We start from the raw sequence: 24012 nt of genomic DNA, 5'->3' as shown, positions 1-24012 counted from the left end.
CCACTCATGCCCCATATCATTAACCACCCCTATGCTGGGAGAAGCCCTCAAGCGTACAACTTCACCAAAGAGTGGAAGCAAACCTCAGAAGTAGCACGAGCGTATTTGGAGAAAGCTTCACGAAGAATGAAGAAGTGGGTAGACCAAAAACGAAGATCATTAGAGTTTTAGGCTGGTGACCAAGTTATGATCAAGCTGAGGCCAGAACAATTTAGATTCCATGAGAATAGGGACCAGCGACTAGTGCAAAAATATGAAGAACCAACCAAAGTCATTGAGAAAGTTGGAAGGACTTCATATCGTCTCCAATTACCTACATGGATAAGGATTCATCCCGTCATGCATGTAAGTAACCTAAAACCATATTGCCCAGACGACGACGACTATCAATGCAACCAAGTGACACGACCCCCAGTTACAATGAAGGACTCGAGTAAAAAGGAAGTAGAGGAGATTTTGGTTGAGCGAACCCGTCGTATTGAAAACCCAAAGCGCAACTTACAAGAATTTTTAATCAAGTGGAAAGGACTACCATAAGCAAAAATCAACTAGGAACGTGCCGACTACATGAAGACAGCCGCACTTCAGATTTCAGATTTCAAAGAAATGAGACTATTGACAGGGATGCCAACCAACTGGGGAAGGATGTCACGGTCATGCTTGTCCAAGGCGTGTTGCCCATGCTGCATGCTCGTTACACGTCAAAACCCTTGCCTTGTACTACTTTATCGCTTTTTTTTACTGCTTTCATGTTATATTATTTCCTTCTTGTTTTTTCTAAGAGTATGACGTTTCAGCGAAAATCATGGCTACACTTGGTAGACATGAAATGCCTCAAAATGTACTGTAGAGGGATGCGACTAGTTATTAAACTCTCCCTCCCGGAAAAATTATATATTGTTTAAGTTGTTGTTGTTGCCTTTTTGGTTGCATGCTATATAACACCACTCTCAATCTCTCTCTCATTCTTGCTTTCAAACTCTTTTTCCAAAACCTCTCTGCTCCATTTTCTAAGATCTTCTTTCAAATCGGGGTCTGAGGCTTGATTATACGTCGCCCGACCGTAGGCAACGCGATCTGAAGTTGACTTGACTCACTCAGTGCTAAGAGTGAGCGCCGCACAATCGCCAAATCCGCTACCAAGAAAAGATGATCGTGACACATAGCTCCTCAACACGCCCCACCTCAACCAACTAATCAACTATCACCTAAAAAAGAAGTTAGTGAGCATAAAAATACTCAATAAATGGCCTAGTCGTAAACTCTAATTGCATCCATGACCCATGTTGGATTTATGCTCTAAGCCCAAGCCTAGATTGTCCACTTTGATCCGTTACGTATCGTCGTCAGCTAGACGTGTTTTAAAATGCATTTACTATAGAGAGCGTCTAACCCTACTCCGACTAGTGTCTTGCACCGTTCGGTGACTGACTCTGATACCATTTGTAACCGCCCAAACCCCCTACTCCGACTAGTGTCTTGCATTGTTCGGTGACTGACTCTGATACCATTTGTAACCGCCCAAACCCCCTACTCCGACTAGTGTCTTGCACTGTTCGGTGACTGACTCTGATACCATTTGTAACCGCCCAAACCCCCTACTCCGACTAGTGTCTTGCACCGTTCGGTGACTGACTCTGATACCATTTGTAACCGTCCAAACCCCCGCTAACAAATATTGAACCTAAAAATTCGAACCAACTCAACTCGAATTATAAGGGTTAGGTTAATTTTATGGAATCAAATAGGTTTAGCTCGAGTTTCAGGTTCATTACACAAATTTCGACTTAACCTGAAACGAACAAAGTCTTATTATATATATTGAGATAAAGTAACATATTCATAGATGTTGTTAATAAGTGTTACTAGATATTATTATTTTATTTGATTTGTATTTGGAAATTTCATAAACCTCTTTTTTTAGGATTAAAAAAATACTTCAATATTTTATACAATTATTTATAATACGAATAAATCTCGTTTGTCTCCTGAATCAAACCTTTTATCCCGCAGATTCCGCCCGAATCAACATCAAATTTGAGTTAAGTTAGTCATAGGGTTATTTCCAGTCTAGTCTAGAATCAAGCAAGGCCGAACAAAGCTGAACCTTAACTACGTACAAGGTACCTGTGAAAGCTCTGACCGTGGTGGACGCATGCACTCGCAACCCAAAAGTCAAGCGAAACATGCCCTGCCCTTTTCTTTCTTCTTTGAAGCTGAATCAAATTATAAGTTATGCTATATGAAGCTGAATTGTTTAAGATTTCGGATTTGGAACTACAGTCTTAACCCGAGAGGAGACTGAAGACTTTGGATTTGAACAAGAAACTACGTTCCGGCTTTAGGAAGGGCCTTAGTCTTAGCTTCAAGATCTCAGTTTGCACCAACCATGATTTCAGAACTAACCAACCATTATTCATATATTTTATACTATTTTTAAATATTTATATATTAATTTTTCTTTCGTAAACTAATTATTTTTATAGATTGATTTGTGTTGGTTGGTAAACATCTTAATTTTATTTTAGGATTTTATTTTAGGATTTAATGTTAAATAAAAAATTTTAATTTATTTTTTTTAACGACAATCAATATTTTTTTACCAGAACAAAATTTCAACCAAGTGGGATCAATGTACAGCGGGAGTGAAGAACCCCTTTCCTATGCTCATATCAATCGATCTTCGTCATTCGTCTCTCTGCGAAGTGCGCGCTTGAGCCTCATTTCTCGTTTTCAGACGCCGATTTAAGAGATGTTGCAATGCATATTTCTGCTATCCGATTCAGGGTAAGAGTTAATCTCATTACCTATAAACAGTAATTCATCATCCGATATTCGGTCACAGTTTTGTCCCTGAATTGTTCGTTCCAATTCAAATGTTGCTCCTCTTTTACTGTTGGATTTTGCAGAGAGATTATGCTGGAGAAACAGCTCACTGGCCATCGTGTCGACCGATCTATTTGTGCTTGGTTCTGGGAGCAATCCGTATCTCAAGGTGATTCCTTCAAGGTACCTTTAGAATCGCAAAATTTCCATTCAAGACTACTCTATTTGTGAATTGTAGGTTTTTCTTTTAGATTTTGGTATCTGGATCTTTGATTTGTAAGTATTTGTTCGGAGATAGGTTTTTCGTTTTATGATAATTCGATGTTGGATTGAATTTGATTCTTGTTTTTTTTTTTTTTTTTCCCATTTATTTTTAGCTGCAGCCGGTGATTGCTTCTCCGACACATTATCTTTTCCAAGTTGTTCGTGAGGGAATCACTTTCTTGGCCTGCACCCAAGTTGAAATGCCACCTTTAATGGGGATTGAGGTAAATTTCTTCTCTAGAATGAGCAAGAAATTAGGTCGGATATTTGAGTTCTTAACTTTTGATCCTTAGTTCCTCTGCAGAGTGGCGGATGTTCTCACAGATTATCTTGGGGAGTTGAATGAAGATTTGGTAAAGGATAACTTTGTCATTGTATATGAGGTACGCCCGAACCAATTCACGTATAAACATGGCGGATTTTAATTCATTCTTAGATTGTTAATTTCATTTGGTTCAACAAAAAAAGTCATTGTTAGACATTTGGAATTTGTAGCTTCTGGATGAGATGATAGACAATGGCTTCCCCCTCACTACAGAACCTAATATCCTGAGAGAAATCATAGCTCCACCGAACCTTGTCAGCAAAGTTTTGAGTGTCGTGACTGGTAACAGTTCGAATGTGAGCGACACCATTCCAGGTGCAATCGCATCTCATGTTCCATGGAGAACAACAGATCCAAAATATGCTAAAAATGAAGTTAATGTTGATCTTGTGGAGGAGATGGACGCAATTCTAAACAGGTTCTAAAAGCTTTTCTCTAGTTTTCATTTTTATAATAAATATCGTTACGTATTCCATTCACCAATTATACGTTTACCATTAAATTAGTATTCGGTTTGGCTGCTGAAATCCTACACATTCCACTAATGCATCTCAATTGAAGTTGTAATGAATAACAAGCACATGAGAATAGTAGACATGTTATATTGAATCTTGCTGTTGAACTGTCTTGTTCAGGGATGGCCACCTGGTCAAGTGTGAAATTTATGGTGAAATTCAAGTAAATTCTCATCTATCTGGTCTTCCTGATTTGACACTCTCATTTACAAACCCTTCAATTCTTGATGATGTGAGATTCCATCCCTGTGTTCGGTTTCGCCCATGGGAATCACATCAGATCCTATCATTTGTGCCTCCTGATGGGCAGTTTAAGCTCATGAGTTACAGGTATGTATAAATTGAACATGGATTCTGGAAAGTATCTACTTTTTCACCTTATTATATGTTAATTATTAGTATTTCTTCCTTACCAAATCTTAGTTTCATTCAGGGTTAGAAAGTTGAAGAATACTCCTGTATATGTAAAGCCTCAGTTTACATCAGATGCTGGGACGTGCCGGGTCAGTGTGTTAGTAGGAATTCGACATGATCCTGGAAAGCCGATTGACTCAATCGATGTGCAGTTTCAGTTGCCCTCGTGCATTTTATCAGCTGACCTTACTTCAAATTATGGAACAGTGAACATCCTATCTAATAAGGTAATAGTTTCATCATTTTGTTCAACTGAAAAAAGGAGTTATATTCCATCCATGCTTGCTAATCGACCAAAAGAGTTATGCTAAATGCCTTTTTAGGTTGTTTTCAGTTTCATTGCAGTGACTTTTTAAATTGGTATTTGGCAATTTCTGACTGGTAAAATACCTGGTGTTTATATGATGAATATGTAAGTTTCTTTCTTGGGATCTCTTTCACGGTGTACTTTGTTCAAGGAGAGGATTGTTGAGCATTGTTGAGAGGGATCCCACGTTGGCTAATTAAGGAGATGGTCATGAGTTTATAAGTAAGGAATACTATTTCTATTGGTACGAGGCATTTTGGGGAAACCAAAAGCAAAGCCATGAGAGCTTATGCTCAAAGTGGACAATATCATACCATTGTGGAGGTCCGAGATTCCTAATATGGTATCAGAGCTATGCCCTTAACTTAGCTATGTCAATAGAATCCTCAAATGTCGAAGAAAGAAGTTGTGAGCCTCGAAGGTATAGCCAAAAGTGACTCAAATATCTAACAAAGGGTGTACTTTGTTTGAGAGTTCCAGAGAAGAAGTCGAGCCTCAATTATGGGGAGGTTGATCGAGGGCTCCATAGGCTTCAGGGGCGGCTCTATGGTGTACTTTGTTCAAGGGGAGGATTGTTGAGAGGGAGTCCCTGGTTGGCTAATTAAGGAGATGATCATAAGTTTATAAGTAAGGAATACTATTTCTGTTGGTATGAGGTCTTATGGGGAAACCAATAGCAAAGTCATGAAAGCTAATGTTCAAAGTGGACAATATCATACCATTGTGGAGGTTTGTGATTCCTAACATGGTATCAGAGCTATGCCCTTAACTTAGCTATGTCAATAGAATCATCAAATGTCGAATAAAGAAGTTGTGAGCCTCGAAGGTATAGTCAAAAGTGACTCAAGTGTCGAGCAAATGGTGTACTTTGTTCGATGACTCCAAAAAAGGAGTCGAGCCTCAATTATGAGGAGGCTGTTTGAGGGCTTCATAAACCTGAGGGGAGGCTCTATGGTGTACTTTATTCGAGGGGATGATTGTTGAGGACTATTGGGAGGGTGTCCTACATTGGCTAATTAAGGAGATGATCATGAGTTTATAAGTAAGGAATTCTATTTCGGTTGGTAGGCCTTTTGGGCAAACCAAAAGTAAAGTGATGAGAGAGCTTATGCTCAAAGTGAACAATATCATACCATACCATTGTGGAGGTTCGTGATTCCTAATATGGTATTAGAGTTATGTCCTTAACTTAGTCATGTCAATAGAATTCTCAAATGTCGAACAAAGAAGTTGCGAGACTTGAAGGTATAGTCAAAAGTGACTCAAGTGTCGAACAAAGGGTGTACTTTGTTCGATGGCTCCAGAAAAGGAGTCGAGCCTCGATTAAGGGGAGACTCTATGGTATACTTTGTTCAAGGGGAGTATTGTTGAGAGAGAGTCCCACATTGACTAATTAAGGAGATCGATCTTGGATTTATAAGTAAGAAATACTATATGTATCGGTATGAGGTCTTTTGGGGAAACCAAATGCAAACCCATGAGAGCTTATGCTCAAAGTGGACAATATCACTGTGGAGGTTCGTGATTCCTAATATGGTATTAGAGTTATGTCCTTAACTTAGTCATGTCAATAGAATCCTCAAATGTTGAACAAAGAAGTTGTGAGCCTCGAAAGTATAGTCAAAAGTGACTCCAGTGTCAAACAAAGGATGTACTTTGTTCGATGGCTCCAAAAAAGGAGTCGAGCCTCGATTAAGGGAAGGCTCTATGGTATACTTTGTTCGAGGGGAGGACTCTTGAGAGGGAATCTCACATTGACTAATTATGGAGATGATCATGGATTTATAAGCAAGTCGTGAGAGCTTATACTCAAAGTGGACAATATTATTGTGGAGGTTCGCTATTCGTAACAATTTTCTATAAGAGCAATTTGTAAGAGTAATTAGTGATGTACGTTCATTTGTTTAAGGAAACTATATTCTATTCTATTCTTATTCTTATTCTTATTCTTATTCTCTCATGATGTACTAAAAATTGAATACCGTTTTATTTCTACAGATGTGTTCTTGGACAATTGGAAAGATGCCAAAAGATAAAACCCCTTCAATGTCTGGAACATTAACACTCGAGACAGGATTACAACAGCTTCATATATTTCCAACATTTCAAGTACGTTTTAAGATCATGGGTGTAGTTCTCTCTGCCCTGCAAGTAGATAAACTCGACGTGAAGAACTTGCCGAATCATCCTTACAAAGGCTTTCGAGCTCTAACACGAGCTGGGAAGTTCGAAGTTCGGTCATAAGCTATAACGGTACCTACCCAATTGTGAAGTTGTGAGCACAATCTTTGGTTCAATGTTAAATTACTGTAAAATCCAGTAGTGATTTGATGATAGAAAGTACAATATTTGAGCTATTGTATCTGAAAACAAGCCCTCCTCTTGTGTTTCATTTCATGCATTCACTTTGTTCACTCTGAAAGAATCCATAACTTGACGCAGCTCATTTTCTTCTTCTACAAACACATTTTCTGGGGTTTGTAATCTCAGTTCATATAGCCGATTGTTTTCGACTCCGAGAACGGAGAGATATCTTCGGTCCCATTCCAGACGAACCACCCGATCCTGCGGCATTACTGCCAGTTCATTGTTGTTTGCATATGACTTTATGTTTACCTGATATGCAATTGAGGGTATTATTTAATATTGATAATCATGAAAAAAAAATAGTAAACTAACTACTTTAGAGATGTTACATTATTTAATGTCAAAGAATGAACTATCAAATCTCAACTGCGAGTGTAACCATTCAAGTCCACCGCTAGCAAATATTATTATTTTAGGGCTCTCTTTCACGCGTTTTTAAAATACGTCTAGGAAAAAGTTTTCATAACCTTATAAAGAATACTTTGTTTCTAACCGATGTGGGATCTCACAATCCACCTCCCATTTTAGGGCTTTCTCTTTCACGCGTTTTTAAAACGTGTATGTAGGGAGGGGTTTTCATAACCTTATAAGTAATGCTTTGTTTCTAACCAATGTGGGATCTCACAATTCACCCTCCTTCGGGGCCTAGCCTCCTCACTGACACTTGTTCCTCTCTCTAATCGGTGTGGGATCTCACAATCCACCCCCCTTAGGGACCCAGCGTCCTTGTTGGCGCACCTCCCAGTGTCCACCCCCTTCGGGGCTAAGCGTCCTCGCTGTGTCCTGATACTATTTGTAACAGCCCAAGTCCACAACTAGCAAATATTGACCTCTTTCACGCGTTTTTAAAACGCGTCTGCTAGAGAGAGATTTTCATAAAACAATGCTTCGTTTCCAACAGATATGGGATCTCACAATCCACCCCCCTTCGAGGCCTAGCCTCCTCGCTGACACTCGTTCCTCTCTCCAATCAATGTGGGATCTCACAAACCACCCCCCTTCGAGACCCAACGACCTTGCTGGCACACCTCCCAGTGTCCACCCCCTTCGGGGCTGTGTCCTGATACTATTTGTAACAGCCCAAGTCCACCGCTAGCAAATATTGTCCTCTTTGGGTTGTCCTCAGGCTTCCCTACAAGATTTTTAAAACGCATCTACTAGGGAGAGGTGTCCACACCCTTATAAAAAATGTTTCCGTTTCCCTCTCCAACTGAGGTGGGATCTAAAAGTTTTATCAAACAAATTTGAATTTGTATTAGTTTCTAGTTAGTTTGTAAATCTTAAATATGTTCGTGAACTCTCAAAATTTTGTGTAAACCACCTTCCAAAATGGATAAAATTCAAGCAGGAAAAGATGGACAATAATTATACAAAACTTCTCAATATTCACATTACCTCAACTTGGTAGTAAGTCCTGCCATCATCCGCCATTCTTGAAGAAGTAGAAAGAATGTTGGATTCCCTTCTAACCCCAAGCCTGGTAGACATGAACTCTGTCAAATACTGTTTCAGCACTTTCTTCCCCGCTTCTTCAGGAGGTCCCAAATCCTCAACGCTCTTATACCTAGATGAAGACGGCGACGAGAACTCCACGGAAATATTCTCATCAAGAACAAACGGATCCCTAAAGAATATGTCAGCCCCCGCCCCTCGAACTTGAATCCAATTCTTAGGGTAATTGAACGAATAGCCATCAAATGTGTCAATGTATTCCAATAATCCAACAGATTGCTCAGCCAATGCCGAATTCGAGAAAATACAAGAGGACAAGATCAACGCCATCGCACTCCTCCTCGGAACTGCAAGGGCTTTAATCTGATTACACATTAGAAAGCGATAGCGATAAATGCAAGCAACAAGTTCCAGATTACAAGATCAACGCCATTGCACTCCTCCTCGGAACTGCAAGGGCTTTAATCTGATTACACATTAGAAAGCGATAGCGATAAATGCAAGCAACAAGTTCCAGATTACAAGATCAACGCCATTGCACTCCTCCTCGGAACTGCAACGGCTTTAATCTGGTTACATATTAGAAAGCGATGCCGATAAATGCAAGCAACAAGTTCCAGATTACAGTTTGTGTAGTGATTTTGGAAGAATTACCGGTTGAGATTCAGAACTCAGTGAGAAGCGACATTTGGGGGATGAATCGATCGGCGGCCATCGCGGAGACGAGGAAGCGGTTGGAATCCATTTCCGAGATGAAGAACTGAGTGTGTGAATTGGAGGTAAGAAGGAATCGAGGATTACAGCCATTGTCGGGAATCTGTCTCTCTCGCTCTAAGAACGGAGGAGGAAACGAGAGAAAACAGAGGTTTTTCAGATGCATAAGATAAGATAAGCGGATAAAAGAGACTAACTTAGATTTTCGAACATTAATGTGTTTAAAGTCTAATTAAAATTGTTTAATAAATTTAAAAAGAAAGGGCCCAACCGGGTTCGAACCGGTGACCTCTTGATCTGCAGTCAAATGCTCTACCACTGAGCTATAGACCCTTTTTGCTTGTACCCTTAACACTATTAAATTTAAATAAAAAATCTCTAACTTCTACATCTATTGAACAAATTTGTTCGACTAACTAAGAGAGGCGACCGAATCTTTTAAAATTGATTTGCAATCAGGTTACCGTCAAATCAAAATAATGGAGAAAGTCGTACAAAACATGACATCAGATCACGGTATGGTTATTATGAATTCGTGGTCATGTCGTTTGGTTTAATAGATATGATTGTTATGTTCATGGAATTGATTATTCAGGTGTTTACAAGTGACGCCTTTGTGATCGTACTCTTTTATGATACATTGATCTACCTCATATGCAATGGTCTACCGTTCACACAGTTGACTCATAAAAGAAGTTCATTTGTGTGGACCGAGGCCTGATGAAGCAACTTTCTGGATTTGTGAAGTTCCAGCTGTCAATGTGGTTATATAAGTTAGACATCCCGACTAGTAGGTATCCCCATTGATGAATTCATACCAACCGTGAGAATATGCAGTGTCAAATTCCTTTGCTTTCTCAGTATCTGACTTTGTAGCAACAAATAAAAATGATCATTACATACAATAGTAGTCGAAACAAGAAATGGTACCACTGGCGTTTGAAGAGGTAGAATGGACTTTTCCATTGTAAACACTCGTAGTGTCACGCTGCCCTCGAGCTAGCTACGAAGAGCACTCCTCTCACTCCTCTCCCTACTGGTCTCATTGCTTCACTCCTTCACCTCTCCAACTCGGTAAAGTGGCTTCACTCCTTCACCTATTATATTGGTCTCACAATTTTATTGCCTCACGAATACTAGTTTCAGCCCCAATACTCATGGTATCGGTCAGAGTAGGAAAATATGTGGTCTATAGTGATGCCTTCAAGAAAGGGTTGGGATATGTGTTCATGCAAGACGAAAACGACTATGAGCTAATTATCCCACCCATGACTTACAGCTAGCCGTGGTAGTTTTCACGCTAAATCTGGAGAAACTATCTATTTGGAGAGAAGACACATATTTTTACGGATCACAAGAGCTTAAAATACTTTTTTACCCAGAGTGGACTTGGACTTAATATGAGACAACGAAGATGACTAGAAGAGGTGAAGAATTACAATATAGATATACAGTACGACACAGAGAAGACAAATGTGGTTGTTGATGTCCCAAGTAGAAAGACAATCCATTCGTCAACTATGATCACCAACAATAAGACAAGTTTAAGACAACGGGCGGAAATGGCAACAGACTCAAATGCAAGTTGGCTTGGAAGGAGCACGGATAGCAATGATGGTTGGTGAAATTGTTGCACATATCACGATCGAGACGACTCTAAGGCAGTGAATTATAGATTGGGGCGTCTCAATCTTCCAAAGATTATAAGTCAACTTACGCTGGGACCTACTGACAGTTTTTTTTTCAATTTGCGGATGACGAACTTCTCTGTCAATGACGTTTATGTGTACCAGTAGATGATGAGCTGAGGAATGAGATACTAACGAAAACACAAAATCCATTATTTTTCATGCATCCAATGAATACTAAGATGTACCAAGATCTCAAACAACACTTTTATTATTGGCACAACATAAAATATGAAATGAATTTCATCGTAGGTCCACTAAGAACTTTGAAAGGCTATAGGGTGATATGGGTGATCTACGGGTTTACTAAGTCTAACCCACTCTTCACAAGTTTCAAGTACCCTGGGTTTTAGTCTACTATTCACGGACAAATAGACAAACTGAACATCTAAACCAAACGTTGGAAGGATTTTTGTGTGTCTACGTGTTGGATTTATTAGGTAATTGGGACTCCAAATTGCATTTCGTGTACAACAATAGTTTCCAAGAAACTATTAGCATGGAATTGTTCGGAGACCTTGTATGAAAAACGGTGCAATTTCCTAATATATTGGGATGAAGTTTGTATTGTTAGGACTAGAGCTTGTGCAAGTCACCAACGAGGTCGTGTAGAAGATCATGATCAGAATCCATACGATCTCGAGTAACTAGAAAATTTGTCCACTAGAGAGATAGCATTCGTCAAGAACTACTGACTCATTGTAACATATCTTATAAAATCATATCTAAAAGCATTCAAACATTGAACATACAGAAACAGAATTCCAGGTTTAAATAAATAACAAGGCCAAAATTTGCACTATAGATAACAGTACATTATAGAACAAATACCCATTTCATTGGAGGGGTGAGGAACTTTAATTTTGAGTCTAGACAAGATGAAGTCCATCCAAAGACTATTCCTTCCACATATCAGCAAACTCGTCCGGTTCCAATGGATTTGATAACTCGTGCATCTTTCTCCTCGTTTTCGCTTTAACTTTCTTCGAGTATTTTCCAGCCTTCTGCTTCTTCTCCAACGCTCGAATCTATGGAGAGACATCAAAAACATGAGCAAGTCTATGTCTAATTGTTAAAGCTCAAATTATAGAACTTGGTTCCAACTTTTCGTAGATCACATGAGCTGCTTGTTAGGAATTACGAACCTCCACAATGATATGATATTGTCCACTTTGAACATAAGCTCTCATAATTTTACTTTTAGTTTCTCCAAAAGGCCTCATATCAATTGAGATGTATTCCTTACTTATAAACTAGCTAACGAGAGACTCCCTCTCAACAATCCTACCCTCGAACAAAATACACTATAGAGCATCCTATGAGACCTATGGAGCCCAGGAACAGCCTCCCCTTAATCGAGGCTCGACTCCTTCACTGGAGTCCTCGAACAAAATACATCATTTGTTCGACACTTGAGTCACTTTTGACCACACCTTCGAGGCTCACAACTTATTTGTTCGACATTTGAGTATTCTATGTTAGGAAACACGAACCTCCACAATGGTATTGATATTGTCCACTTTGAGCATAAGCTCTCGTGGTTTTGCTTTTGGTTTCTCCAAAAGACCTCGTACGAATGGAAATGTATTCCTTACTTATAAACTCATGATCATTCCCTAATTAGCAAACGTGGGACTCCCTCTCAACGATCCTCCCAACTCCCACTACTAGTGTTCTCTAAAGAATGCAAGGGATTATTGCAATTCCAGGTATTCAACCATGAATAGAAAAAACATTACTAAAAGCATAATGCTAAATTAGATGAGCAGATCATTTCTCAAAGAGCCTTGAATTGAAAAAGATAACGAATAATAGGCCTTTGAAATGACATTCTTTTTCTGTAATGCCTATACTTCAGTTCTCTTGTACAAAATGAACTTAGAGAAACCATAAAAGCATAGCAGCTAATGCCTCCTTAGTAAACCCTCAGATATATTGTAAAGGCATATTGAAGAAGTGTAATCCCAAATCATCAAAAAGTTGAGTCGTCTAACCTGGTTTGGCGATACGTAGAGCGGATTCTCGTATAGGGTTGGACCTCCAAAACTGCCACCAAATATCTTGATTGGATTCAAACAGAATCGTGGGCCGACCTGTAAAATACAAATTTTTTAAGTTAACCGAAAATTGTGAATACTCATTTATAAACTAAGAGGGGAGAGGAAGTTTAATAACCTCAATGAGAGTCATTTTATCTAGTCCTCCACGAGCTACTTTATCTGATTCATTATGTGGAACAGCTATCTGATCACACCAAACAAAGAAGACAAAGCCATATCATTAAGTAATGGTTCTTTGGGGATGACACGCCCACGCAATCCCCGAGCGAGAACTTATACCAACAATTATATGAAAATGGACTAAGAAATCTGATAGGTACTAGAAATTGAACTAAAAATTAATAAAGTTTTGTTGACATGTGGGCGAAAAATTACAAGATCCCAACCACCTCGAGAAACCTGGGCTCTCCCAAAAAATTATTCGCCAAAATTTGCTTAATCTCAAGCCCCTCCAACCTAATGTATCCTGGTAGACACTACTTGACCAAAAACACACATTGTCCCTCAGGTCCCCATACTTTGCACTCAAGCTACACCTTTTAAATAGGCACCCGAACTTCGAAAACTTTCTTGTTTTGAGACCAAAAAAGAAAAGAAAGCAGGCGATCCAGCAATCGATAAAGTTCTTGCTCACATTCAACAGAAAGGACTGCATCAAGTACATGATTTGCATGAAATGTGGAAGTTGTGTATTTGGATGCAACCAACGATAGAGAGAATTAAATTCAGTAACAGGTAAAAATATAAATAAACCATACCTGGTAATTTCGGAACCATATGTGGTCATCTACAATGGAGAAAACAAATACATGATCATGGTATGGCTTCGAATGTCGATGTTCCTTCGGGGTTCCAAAAATCTGGGGGGAAAAACATTTTAAGCTAAAATTATGACAATTAAGATGAGACTACATAGGATTTGTAAACAAGAACGCCATTATTTGAAGAAGCAACTACAATCCACAATTACTTTTCACAGCATAGTAAATAGGCAGCAAATCAAACTAATATGACCACCCAAATCAGGAAATTAATAAAGGCAGCATAATAAGAGAATGACAGTATTGGGGCACCAGTGTAAAAATGTGAAATCGGGCACAAGTATTCCATATTCTTATGTCATAGTATACTTTACATGAAAGATGAGCATTTTCATTTTTCTTTTTCTTTTACTCTTTTTTTTTTTTTTTTTTTGCATAAAAACCATAATAAAGAAGAATAAAAGAATATAATTCGACTACAGTCGTGCAAAAATTATTTTATTAATTTCAAATCATTTTAAATTTGGATTGAGGGAACAAAGTAAGAGAAAAACAAACAAATTCAGAGAAGAAAGACTAGGAAACTGATATCTGATACATTTACTGATTCACGTGTAAGAATGAAAAATAGTTTAAGCAGGAACAACTTGTGGTTAACCATTGAAATGGTTTTGGCTGTTCATATGCAGAGACTGTCCTTTGGTGCAAGCTTATTAAGGCTAAATATTATTAATTATCCCACAGAGACTGTTTGTACATGGCCCATTCCCAACCTTAGAGGGCATTCTAAACATATACATTTTATATAAAAAAAAACTATGCCACCCATGTGTCAGTCCTACTTTTTTTTTAAAATTGATGTATCATCGTGCCCATGTTTGTGCTTATTAAGGTGCAAATGTAAATATCCATTTAGAGTTTATAGCCTTTACTCCTTACTTACAAATTGGAGAAGTTTCTTATAATCCACCTTTTCATGTTTCAAGTTTTTTACTCCTTTTCCAATTTCATACAACAATGAAATACGTTTTCTTTTTCAAAAAAATGAAAGTAGTTCAAAATTGAATTACTTGAAAAAACTTTTCCATTGCTACCTGAACAATTATTTCCTTCAGAAGTTTCCAGTGGGCTTCTTTATCAAAATTTGATGAGAATGTCAAAATCGGACGGGAACCTTTCAGATGGTTCCCTGTAAGCTTCAGTTCTTCCATTGTATGCACTGAAAAAAAAACAATGGAAAAGTAAGCAAACTGTATTTAATTAAGAAATCCAATACAACTTCTGCCATGAAATCGAGTAATAAGATTTGATTGCACATTAAAATTACCGGCATTAACTAAAAACTTCACAGATGGTCCACTAGGGCACTTTGCCATCCATAAATAGAGATCTTTATGTTTTCTACACTGGAAGTATAGACAAAAAGATCAATAAGTAAACTCATGTGAATGCTATAAAGCATGTAAAATTTAGAAATAATAACAACAGAAAGAAAAAGAACTGAAAAATCTTGCAAAAAGCTTTGGAAATAAAAAGACATTTACAAATCAAGAACGCAAAAACTAATTCAAAGTTATTGTTACAGAACGAGTGGAAAAACATGATGAAAAGGCAGGAAGGATGATAATTGAACGAAAAGAAATGGAAATTTAATGCAACCTTGCACCACAACAGAAGCCAAAAATTTATCATCCTACCTTGTATCAAACAAATTCCCGATTATGAAATGAATTCCAAGTTTGACATGACAAGGTGCAAAGAAAAAGTTCTAACCTCAAAAAATAGGCTGGAAGAACAACCCTTGAGCTCAACCAGCTCATTCAGTGTTGCACCCTTGGTGGACCTTGACTCCACCTTGTTATCCTTCTTACAATGTGGCAAAAGTGATACCATATTCAACATCAAATGCCGATACCTAATCAATCACAAAGGTTTAATAAAATCGCCAAAACTCTCAAGGAAGAAAAACTTTTTAATGATGAGTGAAAAGTTACATCACTACTTCCTAATGCTGAGTGAAATGTTGCATCACTAACTAACTGACACTGTATATACGTCTTAAAAGATTTTACAAAAAGCTACACCAACGTATTTCAACTAAAATGATGTAATAACAGAAAGGTGTAGAGAGTGAACACCAAAAGGAAAGATGAAAAACACAATTCAGAATTAGGGATGAATCGAAAAAGAAATATTTATTGGTTCTACCTCCTATTTTTTAAGAAGAGAATGAATCGTTTTATCGAAGGATCAGAAAAAAGAAAGGGTCCGGACCTCCCACGGGAATGATTTGGAAGATCCAAAACAAAAGTAGTGGTATTAACTAGCAAGAACATAATGGAGGCAGTCAATCAATATCAACTATTTCTTTCTAATCACATAGCCCATGAAAAGCTATAAGAGCATTCATCAAAATAGTTCTTGGTTTTTGTAACGACCCAGATCCACTGCTAGCAGATATTGTCCTCTTTGAGCTTTCCCTTTCGGGCTTCCCCTCAAGGCTTTAAAACACGTCTATTAGAGGAAGGTTTCTACACCCTTATAAATGGTGGTTTGTTCTCCTCCCCAACCAATGTGGGACATCACAATCCACCCCCCTTTGGGGCCAGCGCCCTCGCTGGCACTCTTTCCTTCCTCCAATCGATGTGGGACCGCCCCCAAATCCACCCCCCTTTGGGGCCAGCGTCCTTACTGGCACAACGCCTCGTGTCTACCCCCTTCGGGGAACAGCGAGAAGGCTGGCACATCGTCCGGTGTCTGGCTCTGATACCATTTGTAACGACCCAGATCCACCGCTAACAGATATTGTCCTCTTTGGGCTTTCCCTCAAGACTTTAAAACGCGTCTACTAGGGGAAGGTTTCCACACCCTTATAAATAGTGGTTTGTTCTCCTCCCAACCAATGTGGGACATCACAGTTTTCCTCTCAAACCTACTCCACATTGCATTTGAACCATGTTCTTCTTGCAGGGAAATCAATACTCGACTTAAAGAGCACTAGAACAGTATAACACGAAGTACAATTACAATAAATGCTTCTTACTTTCTTCAACTTCACCAATCATATCACTAAAATAACAAGTGAATTAAAGATTACATTCATGGATAACACCTTGAACCAGAAGAGAAAATGAAATAAGAATTTTTTGTATCATATAAAAATCTGGAAACTATCAGCAGCCCAACTGATTCAAGTGTTCATGTTCCATATGTAAGTATGCAAATCAAATTGACCTGTCTATATTTCATACCTAAAATTGATTCGGCGGGAACAAGTGACAAGAACTTTCTCTTTATTTCGAAAAACAGCATGATCAGAAACAGATTCACTCTTTGTTATGACTTCCTTGTCTTTCCAACCCGTGAGCGTCCGCTTGGATCTCTCAGGGGCAACATCATCCTTCTTAACCGATACCGCCGGCAAAGTCTCGCTATGCTTCCTCTTCTTCACCATTGAGAATGTCACCCCTTCAGAGATATAAAATCAAGTAATGGAGGTTAACAAAAAAAAAATAGTGATTGAAATCTTCTTCTTAAACCCTGTTCTTTCTTTCTTTTCTCCTTTTTTTTTTTTTTTGGCTTTTTTATTTATTGATTCAAATGATGTATTATTGATTCAAATGAAGAATAATACATCTTGTTGTTCCTTTTGTTAGACGAACACGACTCTCCACAATGGTATGATATTGTTCGTTTGAGCATAAGCTCTCATGGCTTTGCTTTGGGCTTCCCCAAAAGGCCTCACACCAATGGAGAATGTATCCTTTAATTATAAACTCATGATCATTCCCTTAACCGATTGGGACACTTTCATCCAATACCTCCCCTCGAACAAAGTATGCCTCCCCTTAATCGAGGCTCGACTCCTTTGGAGTTCTCTAGTCACTTTTTGACTATGCCTTCGAGACTCACAATACTTTGTTTGACATTTGAGGATTTGTCAATCTATTGGCATGGTTAAATTTAGGGCACGGTTAAGTTTAGGGCATGGCTCTGATACCATGTTAGACGAACACGACTCTCCACAATGTTATGATATTGTCCACTTTGAGCATAAGCTCTCATGGCTTTGCTTTGAGCTTCCCAAAAGGCCTCAAACCAATGGAGAGAGTATTCTTTGTTTATAAACCCATGAAGCCAACGTAGGACATATATCATCCAACACCTTTAAATTTAGTTATTCAATCTGTCCTTCCTCTATTCTGTAATGCATACGTTCTTAGTTCAACATTGGTTGAAGAAGAAATCAACAACGAAACCAAACAAGTCAACATAAACCAACGAAACAAAATAAAGAATCAAACAAAAAATCAACACCTAAGTATCTGAAAATTGAGCGGCAGCGCGCGTAAGGGTGGTCGGCACGAACTCACCGACGCCGAGGGTTAGTGGCTGAACCACTGTTTCTGACTGCTCGGAGAGGCGAGAGAGTATGAGAGGGAGGGAGCAACGGCGAGTTCGACGGAATACTGAGACTGCAACAGTTGAGAGTGCAGCGTGCGGCGGCAACCGCTGAGACGACGTCTGGCAGGAGCGGCGTGAGGCGACGGTGGGGGCGGGGTGCAGTGGCTGGTGATGGGAGGGTGGTGTGGCGGGACGTGAAATAGGGTTTAGAATAATGGAAATTTCAGATGGTTAAAAGAATAAAAGGCTAAATGTATAAAAATATTATAAATTTTATACTTTTCATTAATAAAATCCTTAAAAAAAATTTTAAAAAGTTTTATTTAAAAAAAAAAACATATCCTAGAAGTTTTATTAGTACATTTGTGTATGTTCAACCCAACAACTCAGATCAACTCAATCCGAACGTTGGGTTGAATTGGATTAGCATTTCGAATAGGGTTGGGTTCATTTTTCGAAATCCGTAATAAATCGGTTCGGTTTCGGGTTCGTGGGCAAAACCTTCGAGTTGACCCAAGCTAAATTAGATTAGTTAAGAATTCTTCCGTATTAATGGGATTGCCGGAGTGGTGCTAGGTCAATCTAAGAACACTAATGCCCGAATTTGACGTTAGGCAAATATATGTATTTATTGTCTATATATTACCATTTTCGCTCATTATTTTTTATCGAATTTATTGTGTTGAACTATGTTAATATGTTACAATTTTGGCTCTTTATCGAATTTGTTGGCAAATATATGTATTTATTGTCTATTTGTTGAACTATGTTAATATGTTACAATTTTCTATTTTTGCTCGTTCTTCCTTATCGATTTTTTTTTTTATGAATAATTTATAGATTGATTTGTGTTTGTTTGTGAACTTTTAATATATTTTCTCTAGAATGGTATCCCAATAATTATGAATTGTGGATAAATAAAACTAAAAAAATTTGACAACCCAACCTGAAAATAGAGGGTTGGTTTGGGTTGTGAAAAGTTTCTGATTGGTAAGTTATCAATCCAACCAACCTGAACTTTTGGATTGGGTCAAAAAAATCCTTCAACCCAACCCAGCCCAACCCGGACCATGTACACCCCCTACATTTCAACGTGAGAATAACTAAGCGGTGTGGACAACGCCGACACACTTAATAAATACAAGAAAAATAAAAATGGAAGCAGTGGCATTCGGTGTTTTCTTGATTACAAGCTTGCGTCTACCGATTAGGTCAAAGGCAACACATAATCGAGCTAACACTTGATAGTAGAGATGTCATGGGGCAGAGCTGGGATGGAAAAGCCTTCCCCATCACTTATTTCATTTCTCATCCCGGCAAAATTTTCCATTTATTTTTGTAGAGATCGAAGTAGGGATTCTCTGTGAGAAATGTGCACAGATCGACTTTCCGAGGTAATTTTTCCTTGTTTATCGTTATATATAATATATTTTTTATATGGGTTGAAAATATATTTATATTAAGCCGGGTGGGGGACAGGACAAGGAATATAATTCTGTTTCCAGTCCTATTTTATCTAACCGAGAAAAAATGTTCTCCACTTCATCCTCCATTCCTGATCCCCTCCCTGTTCGGGGTGGGTTCGGCTCCAACTCAACTTTGATGGCTTAGGTAACTCAATTTAAGATCTCTTACAACATTCCACCAAGGAGCCGACTTTGACATAATTGGAAGAATTTAAGGTCACTAAGGTAACTATTTAGCCAATATTCCGCAGCAGCATGTACTTCGAGTATGTCAATCCATGTATATTATGATATCATGTTTACGTTACACCTATGAGACACTGATAAGACATGTACGATAATAATGAAAGATATGTCATGTACATGTAAGTATGTCTCGTAGGAAAGTAATATCATGAAAAGAATAGAAGTAAAATGTGCATCACAACTATATATCATGATTCGACAATACAGGATCTTATGCATATGATATGTCGTAGGGGGTGTACATGATCTGGGTTGGGTTGCGGGATTTTTTTTTTATCCAACCCAAAAGTTAAGGTTGGTTGGATTGGTAACCCAACCCAACCCGAAACTTTTCATAACCCAACTCAATGCAACCCAACCCAACCCTCTATTTTCAAGTTGGGTTCGGAGTGGGTCCGGGTTGGGTTGTCAAAAAAATTTTTAAGTTTTATTTATCCACAATTTATAATTATTCGAATTAAAAGTTCACAAACAAACACAAATTAATCTATAATTATTGAAAAAAAACAAATTATATAAAATTGTAACATATTAACATAGTTCAACATTATCATAAAACTAAAGACAATAAACCATGATTTTTTTTTATACAACTCAAAAGTTAGGGTTGGTTGGATTGGTAACCCAACCCAACCCGAAACTTTTTACAACTCAACCCTCTATTTTTGAATTGGGTCTTATTTATCCACAATTTATAATTATTCAGATTAAAAGTTCACAAACAAACACAAATCCATCTGTAATTATTGACAAAAAAAAAACAGATTCAATAAAATTGTAACATATTAACATAGTTCAATATTGTCATAAAACGAAAAACAATAAACCATATAAAATAAATAAATTCAATAAAATGGTAACTTATTAACATAGTTTAACATTGTCATAAAACGTAAAACAATAATCCATATATTTAAATGTAAATAGTTTCGAACACGGGCGGGCGTTAGTGTCCTTAAACTAGCCTATATATCACTCTGGCAAACCCATTAATACAAAAGAATTCTTAATATATTTTATATATTTCTATTTGGCTCGGGTCAACCCAAAAGTTTTGTCTACGAACTCGAAACCGAACCGATTCAATTCGGGTTCAGAAAAATGAATCAAACACTACCTGAAATGCTAATCCAACCCAACTCAACCCTTATAGTTTGGGTTGGGTTGGTCCAGGTTGTCGGGTTGAATGTACACCCCTAGTATGTCGTGAGCCTAGGATACTTCTCCAATATGTTTTGTATAAACATATACACCATTATATGATACGAGTTCCTTTCTTTCCATTGGTTTACGACAACGTGAGCATGTGTTAGCCTGTAGTCAGGCTTATAGACTTCATATATGAACCCGCCTAGTGGATTCATGCGAACGTGTGTGAACAATGCATAGAGAAGTACTATGCATCCAACCCTACCTAGAAAAGAAAGTAAGCTCACAGAATTCTTCACAAAAAGTTAGGTCCCATCATGAACAATGATTGGGTGTGATTACGTTTTTCCCGACCCTAAAAGTTAGGTCTCATCTTGTCTTTGCCATTATCAAAGTGGTTGTTTGGTTTTATGAAAGATGGTGGAGATGTGACGGATTTGAATATCTAGAAGGCACTTCATTCCGAACATGATATCTGGGAAGACCACATGAAACAATATTATGAAGTTTGGACCGTTATTGTCAGCTTCACGATTTTTTAAAACATGTTTGCTAAAGAGAGGTTTCCACACTCTTATAATGAAGGTTTTTGTTCCTTTCTCCAACCGATATGAGATCTCACAATCCACCCTCCTTGGAGGTCCAATGTCCTCGCTGGCACACCGCCCAGTATCTACTCTAATACTATTTGTAACCGTCTAAGTTCACCGCTAGCAGATATTGTCCGTTTTGGCCTGTTATGTATCGTCATCAGCCTCACAATTTTAAAACATGTCTACTAAGGAGAGGCTTTCACACCCTTATAAGGAATGTTTCATTCCCCTCTTCAACGGATGTAGGATCTCACAATCCAGCCCCTTCGGGACCCAAATATTGTCCTTTTTTTTTTGTTACGCATCACCATCAACCTCACAATTTTAAAACACGTTCACTAAAGAGAGATTTCCACACCCTTATAAGAAATGTTTCGTTCCCCTCTCCAACCGATGTGAGATCTCACAATCCACCCACCTTGTGGTCTAACGTCCTCGCTAGCACACCCTCGTACTTTAATACCATTTGTAACAGCCCAAGTCGACATTGTTCATTTTGACCCATTACATATCGTCATCAACCTCACGATTTTAAAACGCATCTACATTAAGGAGAAGATAACCTCCCCCCAATTAGAAACAATTTTCAGTGAAAACCCATTGTGGGGGAGACGAAAGCCAATATGGAGACACGATGGAGAGCTGTTAAGGATATTTAATAATAAATTATAGTTTACCATATATATCATATTTGATATTTTATTACAAGACAAACATCTAGATATTTAGATATCTTTCCATTTATTACTATTTTCATATTCTTTAATTTATTTGATTATAAATAAGATAACTTTCCCATTATTTAGATAGGGTGGATTAAGCAAACATTCTCGTGGTATCATAGTCATACCCTAAACTTAACCATGTCAATAGAATTTTCAAATATCGAACAAAGAATTGTTAACCTCGAAGATGTAGTCAAAAGTGACTAAAGTATCGAACAAAGGGTGTACTTTGTTCGAGGGCTCCAGAGAAATGAGTCGAGCCTCAATTAAGGGGAAGCTATTCTAGAGCTCCATAAGCTTCAAGGGAGGCTTATAGTGTACTTTGTTCGAGGGATCCAGAGAAGTGAGTCGAGCCTCAATTAAAGGGAGGTTATTCGAGAGCTCCATAAGCCTCAGGAGAGGCTATTCGAGAGCTCCATCTAAGGCTTATAGTATACTTTGTTCGAGGGGAGGATTGTTGAGGATTATTGGGAGTAAGTCCCACATGGGTTAATTTAGCGGAAGATCACGAATTTATAAGTGAGGAATACTATCTCGATTAGTACGGGACCTTTTGGGAAAACCCAAAGCAAAGCCATGAAAGTTTAAAGCTCAAAATGAACAATATCATACCCTTGTGAAGAGTCGTGATTCCTAACAACAGCCAATGTAGACTACTCCTCCCACGACTCACGAACAAAGTACATCATTCTAGAGCTCTCGAACTACCTCCCCGCAAGGCTCGACCCCTCTCGAGCCTTCTCCCAACCCCTCAAAAACCCATATAACATCAAAAAACAGAGAGATCAAGGCACCATTAAAACAAACATGAATGCAATGATCCCAAATCCAGACAGTATCAGACAGTAAACCAAATTCTCAAGCTACAACGCATAATTTATTAGCTATAAAACATTCATTTCATTATATAAAACCACAAGACATACAGATCAGACCTCCTTGACTCCGACAGCGCCCACACCATGTTCCTTTTCACTCACCTGCTTCAACGGCTCTTCAACCTGAAACGCCGACACCGGAAAAGTCCTAAACAGTCCCGCCGGAGTCTGAAACGTGATCTTTCCGGTGGGTGGATCATCCACATAGATATCACTCAAACTCACCCAAATCAGAAGCTCCTTCGTCTTAACTCCGGTGAGTTTCTTGATCTTGTTCTTCTCCACAACCGCCGTGACCTCCGTCGCGTACGACACCAGCTTCCCGATCTTCTCGAACTTGTGGGTCGTGTTCTTCCTCTGCTTCAGCCACACATACCCTGTTTCTCTCACGATCCCACATTCTTCTATGTCCTTCAATGGCAGAAGCCCATTTGGAAGACCGATTTCCTTCAGCAATTCCTTGGATTTCTCTTGGCAAATCTCGTCTCCTTTGTAGACTTCGGCTCCTTTGGCTTTGATTTCCTCCGTCGCTACAGACATTTTCCTTTTCTTTTCCCTTAAGTTTCCACTCGGTTTCTTATAGTCCCTTGCTTTCTCTTTTGCCCTTTGTTTTTGTTATAATTACGAAAATGCCATTGGCGGAATTCACATGAGTAGGTGTGGAATGGACCCCACTTGGAGGCATGGGGTGGTTGATCAGCTAAAGCCACCTCTTCATAGAAATTTGAAAAATATTTATTTTTCTTTTTAAAAAAAGTATTTATTTAGAAGAGCATAGAACCATCTACTTAGTATATGTGTTTTAAAATCGTAAAGTTGACGGTGATATGTAACGGGTCAAAGTAGACAATATCTGTT

General features: G+C 38.4%; 4 protein-coding genes and 1 non-coding gene across 9 annotated transcripts; 1 reads left to right on the top strand and 4 right to left on the bottom strand.

Annotated features, from left to right (window-relative positions):
• Nucleotides 1–2614: 2614 nt before the first annotated feature.
• Nucleotides 2615–7068, top strand: LOC111462049 (AP-3 complex subunit mu). Of its 2 annotated transcripts, none has more exons than XM_023105712.1 (8): nucleotides 2615–2787; nucleotides 2910–3009; nucleotides 3210–3314; nucleotides 3384–3473; nucleotides 3586–3833; nucleotides 4051–4260; nucleotides 4364–4571; nucleotides 6650–7068. In XM_023105712.1, exons 1-8 carry the CDS (start codon nucleotides 2753–2755, stop codon nucleotides 6893–6895), a joined length of 1242 nt encoding a protein of 413 aa, XP_022961480.1. In that variant the 5' UTR covers nucleotides 2615–2752; the 3' UTR covers nucleotides 6896–7068. The 2 variants fall into 2 exon arrangements, with proteins under 2 accessions (XP_022961480.1, XP_022961479.1); XM_023105711.1 differs by having other exon boundaries at nucleotides 3204–3314.
• LOC111462051 (psbP domain-containing protein 1, chloroplastic) lies at nucleotides 6683–9391 on the bottom strand. The gene is made up of 3 exons (XM_023105718.1): nucleotides 9125–9391; nucleotides 8414–8833; nucleotides 6683–7267 (listed from the first exon to the last, which is right to left on the bottom strand). The coding sequence occupies exons 1-3, from the start codon at nucleotides 9275–9277 to the stop codon at nucleotides 7046–7048; spliced, it is 795 nt and encodes a 264-aa protein (XP_022961486.1). The 5' UTR covers nucleotides 9278–9391; the 3' UTR covers nucleotides 6683–7045.
• A 54-nt stretch (nucleotides 9392–9445) lies between these two features.
• On the bottom strand, nucleotides 9446–9517 carry TRNAC-GCA. The gene has a single exon. It is a non-coding gene; the product is annotated as a tRNA-Cys (tRNA).
• Nucleotides 9518–11568: 2051 nt separating this feature from the next.
• On the bottom strand, nucleotides 11569–18312 carry LOC111462050 (ribosome biogenesis protein BRX1 homolog 1-like). 4 transcript variants are annotated; one of them, XM_023105713.1, is made up of 9 exons: nucleotides 18011–18312; nucleotides 16945–17172; nucleotides 15467–15608; nucleotides 15021–15099; nucleotides 14788–14912; nucleotides 13691–13792; nucleotides 13048–13116; nucleotides 12867–12965; nucleotides 11569–11900 (listed from the first exon to the last, which is right to left on the bottom strand). In XM_023105713.1, the coding sequence occupies exons 2-9, from the start codon at nucleotides 17145–17147 to the stop codon at nucleotides 11769–11771; spliced, it is 951 nt and encodes a 316-aa protein (XP_022961481.1). In that variant the 5' UTR covers nucleotides 17148–17172; nucleotides 18011–18312; the 3' UTR covers nucleotides 11569–11768. The 4 variants fall into 4 exon arrangements, with proteins under 4 accessions (XP_022961481.1, XP_022961484.1, XP_022961482.1 ...); XM_023105716.1 differs by having other exon boundaries at nucleotides 16945–17161; XM_023105714.1 differs by having other exon boundaries at nucleotides 18067–18312.
• A 4746-nt stretch (nucleotides 18313–23058) lies between these two features.
• On the bottom strand, nucleotides 23059–23730 carry LOC111462128. Its single transcript, XM_023105831.1, has one exon. The coding sequence runs from the start codon at nucleotides 23692–23694 to the stop codon at nucleotides 23206–23208; it is 489 nt and encodes a 162-aa protein (XP_022961599.1). The 5' UTR covers nucleotides 23695–23730; the 3' UTR covers nucleotides 23059–23205.
• Between the last annotated feature and the right edge of the window lie 282 nt (nucleotides 23731–24012).

This window comes from Cucurbita moschata, unplaced genomic scaffold (genome assembly GCF_002738365.1).
Source record: "Cucurbita moschata cultivar Rifu unplaced genomic scaffold, Cmos_1.0 Cmo_Scf00026, whole genome shotgun sequence".
Classification (NCBI taxonomy): Eukaryota; Viridiplantae; Streptophyta; class Magnoliopsida; order Cucurbitales; family Cucurbitaceae; genus Cucurbita; species Cucurbita moschata.
Note: the sequence above shows the minus strand (reverse complement) of the source record. Positions and strands in the feature narration are given on the sequence as shown.

Excerpts from the sequence above, each read along its gene's own strand:
- LOC111462049 (XM_023105711.1), top strand. The coding sequence starts at position 2,753 with ATGTTGCAATGCATATTTCTGCTATCCGATTCAGG. Across the intron at positions 3,474-3,585 it reads ACTTTGTCATTGTATATGAG|CTTCTGGATGAGATGATAGA; the intron begins GTACGCCCGAAC and ends TGGAATTTGTAG. Across the intron at positions 4,572-6,649 it reads TGAACATCCTATCTAATAAG|ATGTGTTCTTGGACAATTGG; the intron begins GTAATAGTTTCA and ends TTATTTCTACAG.
- LOC111462051 (XM_023105718.1), bottom strand. The coding sequence starts at position 9,277 with ATGGCTGTAATCCTCGATTCCTTCTTACCTCCAATTCACACACTCAGT. Across the intron at positions 8,834-9,124 it reads TGAGTTCTGAATCTCAACCG|ATTAAAGCCCTTGCAGTTCC; the intron begins GTAATTCTTCCA and ends ATGTGTAATCAG. Across the intron at positions 7,268-8,413 it reads GGACTTACTACCAAGTTGAG|GTAAACATAAAGTCATATGC; the intron begins GTAATGTGAATA and ends ATTGCATATCAG.
- LOC111462050 (XM_023105713.1), bottom strand. The coding sequence starts at position 17,147 with ATGGTGAAGAAGAGGAAGCATAGCGAGACTTTGCCGGCGGTATCGGTT. Across the intron at positions 15,100-15,466 it reads CTTCCAGCCTATTTTTTGAG|TGTAGAAAACATAAAGATCT; the intron begins GTTAGAACTTTT and ends CTATACTTCCAG. Across the intron at positions 14,913-15,020 it reads GAAGTTTTTAGTTAATGCCG|TGCATACAATGGAAGAACTG; the intron begins GTAATTTTAATG and ends TTTTTTTTTCAG.
- LOC111462128 (XM_023105831.1), bottom strand. The coding sequence starts at position 23,694 with ATGTCTGTAGCGACGGAGGAAATCAAAGCCAAAGGAGCCGAAGTCTAC.